The following is a 6,911-nucleotide window of genomic DNA, read 5'->3' as shown; positions in this document are numbered from 1 at the left end:
GGTGCTTTCCAGCTACGTACGGTCGACACTGTGTAACACAATGTCCACTAGTGTGAATGAGATACACTGATATGCTCTTTCTCAAGCTAATAGACAGTATGTTATACATTTAACTTTCTCAGAAATTTGACGTGGTAGGTCGATTTCGCCGCCGGATTCGTTTTCAGTGACCAAAAATCCATTAAAAAACACTTTGTTTATTCAAGTATCAGCATATATTANCAAAACATTTATTCGCGTTGTAAACAAATGTACTCTTTAAATTATATTTAAGAATAATAAGAAAAGTATTTTTATTTATTGTTGCAGGTACATTGCATTGCAACACAGTTTTAGTAAAATAATAATTTAAATAAATAATAAATGAAATGTAGGATAGAGAGCTTGAGAATAAATAGATAAAAATAATTATATGTTAGTGAGGAACACAAGTGGTCTCGCGGACTGAGTGTAGGGGCTGCGAATATGGAGGTCTCGAGTTCAAATCCCGCTATCACATTTAGGATTTTTTCAGATTCGGTCTTTTTCAATGGAATTCATCGGTTGATCAACGAGCTGAATCAGACTTCTAGAAATTAATTCGAGTGAAATCTCGAATTACTTCCTTTCCGATAAGGCGATATACCACTGATTTTCTTTTCTTTTGTAGTAATTCCACTTGGATTCTAGGGGACAGATCTGATTTGCGTTTGGTAGCAATCTGTCGACGTTTCTGACGACAAATTTGGTCTGTACTTGCTACTGTTTTGTTAACAGTGCTGGTAACAGATATAATGTGTATTTGGCGCGATTTTGGCGCCAACAAACGATCACCAAATCTGGATTTGGTGCGTCACTTTGGCTTTGCTTTGCTAGTGGCAGACTTGTTATGATTTTGGTCTCATTTTGACATCTCACATGTTTGACAGATATGGTCGCCAAATCATATCCTAATGAGGACACAGATGGATATGGATTTGGTCTACTAATTTCGCCGGCGGTTGGCGACAAAACTGCGACATCTCGCAACCAAATTGTTTGCTGGGTATGTATATCGTATTTGTCCTACTTTTATTTGTCTTTTAAATATATAGTATATATACCATTTATCATTTTTTATACAGGATCGCATTAAACTCAAAGTTAATACTATGATTGAAGAGAATGGTAATAAATTTACCGTATCGTCGTTACAAAAGTTATCATACTTAGATAACGTTGTAAAAGAGGTTTTAAGGTTATACTCTTCCGCGCTTCTTCTATCGAGAGTGACAACAAAAGATGTAAAATTACGTGCGTATACTAAGTACAATACAAAATTTTGAACATAGTTGACTGTTTTGTAATAATGTAATATGTTATGTCAACTTATTTTGATTCTTTTTACTTTCACTTTATTATGATAAGAAGCAGATAATATACATTGTATATGCTTTTATAGAATTACACATGGTACCCTCGGGCACGGATATACTTATAAATATAAATGCAACTCACAAAGATCCGAATTTTTGGCCAAACCCGGAAGTATTTGATCCGGATCGATTTCTCCCAAAAGAATGTCAATCTCGTCACCTATACGCGTATCTGCCATTTAGTGCAGGACCGCATAATTATATAGGTATGTAAGACTGCATATTATTATTTTTTTATTTAGTCTAAAGATTATTCTATAATAAAAGTAGAAAAAAGTACCAATATTATCAAATAAAATAATATTATACTTTCACATAGCTTTTTTGCTAGGCAGGACGTATCGGTTTTTTTAATTTATAAATGTCTTATATTGCGTAACACATATATGAACACATTCTTATTTATTCTTACGACAGGTCAACAATACGCTAATTTAGAATTAAAGGTTGTAATAGCCTTGCTAATATAAAATTTCTATTTAGAACCAGTTGATCATTCGGAAAGTATAGAAGTAATAGTGAAAGTAACAATTCCCAGATAGCCAAATGTGAAAACTCAATATAAAGCAAATCATTGTATAGATTAAGTTGCTCGCCAATTGCTGTTATGTTGTTTTTATTTAATGCAACAAAAATGTTTTTGTCAATTTAGTATCAATATGCTGAGTTTTATTATCAATCAATTGTTGTAGCCAATGTTTATGGCAAGTGAGTCAGCAATATGTGAGCAATATATGAGCAACAATTTTTATTCATAAGTTGAAAAAAATAATATAAGTTTATTGCCGATGAGTTGTTGCGAACTTGCTGTAATTATATTTTGAAAACTGTTGCTGGTAAGAACATACTGAAAAGAGGATACACTCTTTTGTTACATTGCTGAAAACATATGAGCAATATTTGTGGCAAGTTGCAAACAACTTGCACTTAGTTGGCTATCTGGGTTAGTCCTACTCGTCCACTCTACTGTTACGTCCTGGGGACTCCACGGGCCCCTTTTTCTTGCAACGCGACGCGCCAACACATAACAAATTTCCTTTCTAGTAATAATAAAAAGCAATAAATAATCCGAGCAGACCTCCTATTGTTTGGAGACTTGGACTCCAGACGATAGGAGAGCAAACGGAAATCACACTGGCGCCCGAAAAGATAAACCGCGCCTAATAATAACCCGAAATTTTAAACTTATTGTTTATATATCCTAAACAAACCCGGATATCTCCGGGCCAGGAAGAACACCGCTCATAAAAATTAGAGCAGCCAGAGCAAATAGAACTCCGGCGCCACGCGCAATTTTATTATAAACAAATAGCAAAGGGTCTAGGTGGCGTGATCGAAAACCAACACTCTCCCTTTTCCCTTCTCCGGAAAATCGGACGAGACGACCGAGCCGAGAGATCGTCGCCGATTGACGATCTCACAAAGTTTACCCGACCACTAACTAACAAATGGGAACTGGCGAAGCTCGACTGAGTTTTCCGATTGGGAGAGTCCTCGCTTACTCAAAATTGTATATAAGCCAGGACTCTCAGAACCAAAGGCAAATAGAGCCGCAGATTTTAGAAGTACCACAGCGAGTGAGTGAGTGACAGTGAGTGCAGAATGTGAAATCCAAGAGTGAACTACTGCGCCGCAACAGCCTAGAATCTCTTATTAATCAACATCACTGGTCCGCAGTAAGTAGTAAGTTCACCCACAAATTTTAATCGGAGGTTTCACCACTTGGGGAATTCAATTCGTCAGGTTAGACTGACAAAAGTTCCGGTACCAGGAACTACGATCAGCCTATACTGTGACACAGCCTCACCAATAATACGGCCCTACGTACCAAAAAGGCTCCGACATCAGATCTTCTTATCGCTACACGGTCTATCACATCCCGGTACAAAAGCATCGGCCAAGTTGGTCATGCAAAAATACATATGGCCACACATCCAACAAGATTGCATCAGATAGGCACGAGCGTGTATCCCATGCCAGAAATCAAAGGTTACCAGGCACAACCAAGCACCGATCGGGGACTTTATTAGACCAACACGACGCTTCGAACATATCCACACGGATATAGTAGGACCACTACCGGTATCACAAGGCTACAGATACTGTCTTACTATAATAGATCGATTCTCAAGATGGCCTGAAGCAATACCCATTCGAGACATCTCAGCAGAGACAGTAGCACAACGCATCTTTACCCAGTGGATATCAAGATATGGCACACCCCTTCGGATCACAACTGACCAAGGAAGGCAATTTGAATCAGACCTATTCAAACGACTAGCGCAGTTGACAGGTTCCACGCACTTGAGGACAAACCCATACCACCCGGCAGCAAATGGGATGGTAGAACGATTTCATCGACAACTCAAGGCAGCCATAAAATGTCATCAAACAACAACCTGGTCAGAAGTCCTTCCAATAGTTCTCATGGGCATCAGAGCAGCCTGGAAAGAGGACTTGCAAGCAACATCAGCCGAGATGGTTTTCGGAGAGCCAATACGCCTACCCGGACAGTTCCTGTGCGAACAGAAGATCGACAGCGAACCGGACGACTATATAGGCAACTTACGGAAAGCCATGCGCAACTTACAACCAACAGTGAAGAGGCACGGACAAAATCCTATATTCCTGTTCAAAGACCTCGCAGCTACATCACACGTTTTTATCCGCCACGACGCAACACAGACAGGAACACTACGATCACCTCACGACGGTCCATACAAAGTTCTAAATCACGGCGAGAAAACCTTCAAAGTAAAAATCAACGGCCGGGCAATCAACATTTCTATAGACCGGTTGAAACCAGCATACATCCTTCAAGACGAAGATGAGTTAAGCAACGACACACAGAACGAACCTCAGCAGCCTGCACCAGCACAAAGACGGTCAAGCAGAGCTACAAAGCCAGTAGTTCGTTTTCAACCAGGACTTACCCACAACCAGGGGGGTCCTGTGGCGGTCAAAAAGACCACCACCAAAAAATAAAGTTACGTACGGCAGGACGCGCAGTTCGCGCGCCGCCGCTACGTGGCGCATGACCGCGAGTGTCGCGCGGAAGTACCTATTGCCGCGGCGTCTACATATATGGACCCGCTCGGCGCATATCTATCGCCGAACAGTGAGCGGCGCCGAAGCAGAAGACCAGCAGCATTAATCCCGAAGCACCTAGCAACGCTCCAGCGGTCCAGATAACCAGACCAACGCCTCCACAATCCCCAGGGGTACACCTCGGAGCGGTCTTCATCTCGGAACCATTTGGAGTGGCAAAACCAGAGGCAGCCAATCAGAAAGCGGAATCCACTGGACCAATAGAAGAATCGTTCCGGCCGTGGATACTCCGACCTCACAACATACCCTCGCCTCGGCGGACGCGGCCTCCTAGAGCCCTGCTAGCACAGTGGGACATCAGGGTCCGGAGATACACGTCGCCTAGAGACAGCCTGGTTCTTCCACCGCTCATCTCACCAATACCTTCTCCTCCGCGTCAAAGGATTCACAAGTCGACGCAGACACTTCCCCCACCTTGCGTACATAGAGGGGGAACGACTGGTATATAAGGATCAGTCCACGCAGTCGAGCGACAGTGACTGGGAACGATCGCCACGGGAAACTATTCCCACAGCAGTACAGACCGAGATCACCGGCGAGATCATCCCGCAGCGCAAACCGGAGAAGAAGCGGCAGCATAGAGAAAGAAGCCGTTCCAGACATCGATCGCCCAGTACGAGGAGAGCTCACTCCCGCAGCAGACGAGATCGATCACGGCATCGCAGAACCCGACGGAGAAATCCGGCACATTCAATTATACAAACCGGCTCTTATCAGAGCCATGTATATGTTGTAAATAACCTGTAAATACCTCGGAATACAAACCTAATTTTTGGAACATCAATCTTCACTAAAGAATCACACCTCGGCCGCCATCCTTTTGCTGCTATCATCACTGCTGCTGTCCAATATCGCTGCTGACCTAAACGCACAACCCCACTAAACATTATTTATGTGTCACTTAAATATATTTGTGTGTGACAAATATTTACAGAAATATTTCACACAGCGCGTAATATTGCTGCAGCTTTGTTATAGTATGACATAATAATATATCGCTGGAACATTGTGGTACTATTACAATATTACGCAAAACATATAATTCGTTGTAATGTTACTGCAATATTTTAACAATATTTCGGTACAGTATATGTTACTGTAAAATGACCGCAAGTTTGGGAACAATATTTTACTGTGATATATTTCACTGTAATATTATAGCAATATTGTAATAATATTACGCAACAAATATTGCACTGTAATATTATTAAATGTAATATTACTAAACTATTTCAGCAATATTGCCACAATTTGCGATATGATATATAACGAATTTAAATAACATTGGTAGTAACAAAAACGACACAAAAGCGAGCAACGTTAATAAATTTACTTTAAGTGTGCATATTCTAAACTTGCAATTCAAAATATATTCAATATTACAAAATATATTACAACTGGTGCAGATACATTGCACTCTAATATCTTTTAAATAAGATAGTAATTTAAATAATAAATGAAAATTGTAGGATAACTCGAGAATAAAGTAGACAAAAATAATTATATTTTAGTAACGAACAAACTGGTCTCGTGGACTGAGTCTGAGTGGAAGAGCTGCGAATATGGCGATCTCGAGTTCAAATCCCACCATCACCTTAGGATTTTTTCCGGTCTCGGTACCTTTCATTGAGTTAATCAGTTGATCGACGAATTGAGTCAGTTCTCCAAAAATTAATACAAGTGAAATATTGAATTATAATTCTCCGACAAGGCAATGTGCCATTGGTTCGGTTTTTTGCTGAAATATTGCAGTGACATTTTTAACGTATTACTGCAATGTTGCAATAATACTGTGATATCATTGAAATATTACTGTGATATTGGTGAGATAATGCAGAAATATTACTGTGATAAATTTTTGTAGACACAATATATTGCAGCAATATTATTGCAATAGTATCGCAATAGTACTAAGCAATATTACAATATTACTGCAATATTTACAATATTATTGCAATATTATTGCAATATTGCAGCAATATTACAGTGCAGTGCGGCGTATTACCATGCTCATAGACAGATACAAAGAATTATATTGAGTCAAAAAGTTTTATACCACTTTTGCAAGATTCGTAATAACTAACGAGTCCTTACCCTTACGAAAAAGAACTATTGCCGATTACATATAAATATTACTGGCAATTACACAAGAATATTATTAGGTATTACAGAAAAAATTATTGGATATCACAGAAAATATTATTGGATATCACAGGAAGTATTACAGGTTATCACTGAGAATATTACTGGCAATTACACAGAATGCTTCCCTGACGAAAATAAGAAGCTTTACAGAGCGTTGATAACCGTTTAATGAGAGTTTTCTGAGAGTTTATACGCTTTCAAACTTTATAAGAATGCTTATATAACGCCAAAAGGTTTGAACTCTTTTGGAACGCTTATCAAACG

General features: G+C 39.6%; 1 protein-coding gene across 1 annotated transcript; it reads left to right on the top strand.

Annotated features, from left to right (window-relative positions):
• The first annotated feature begins 3,734 nt into the window (after positions 1–3,734).
• Positions 3,735–4,379, top strand: LOC109862353. Its single transcript, XM_020442381.1, has one exon. The coding sequence runs from the start codon at positions 3,735–3,737 to the stop codon at positions 4,377–4,379; it is 645 nt and encodes a 214-aa protein (XP_020297970.1).
• Positions 4,380–6,911: the final 2,532 nt, after the last annotated feature.

The sequence above is a fragment of the Pseudomyrmex gracilis genome, unplaced genomic scaffold (assembly GCF_002006095.1).
Source record: "Pseudomyrmex gracilis isolate BER0280 unplaced genomic scaffold, ASM200609v1 scaffold_1657, whole genome shotgun sequence".
Taxonomy (NCBI): Eukaryota; Metazoa; Arthropoda; class Insecta; order Hymenoptera; family Formicidae; genus Pseudomyrmex; species Pseudomyrmex gracilis.
This window is presented reverse-complemented; position numbering and strand designations above follow the sequence as displayed.

What these genes read in the sequence shown, in the direction of transcription:
- LOC109862353 (XM_020442381.1), top strand. Translation starts at nt 3,735, where the DNA reads ATGGTAGAACGATTTCATCGACAACTCAAGGCAGCCATAAAATGTCAT.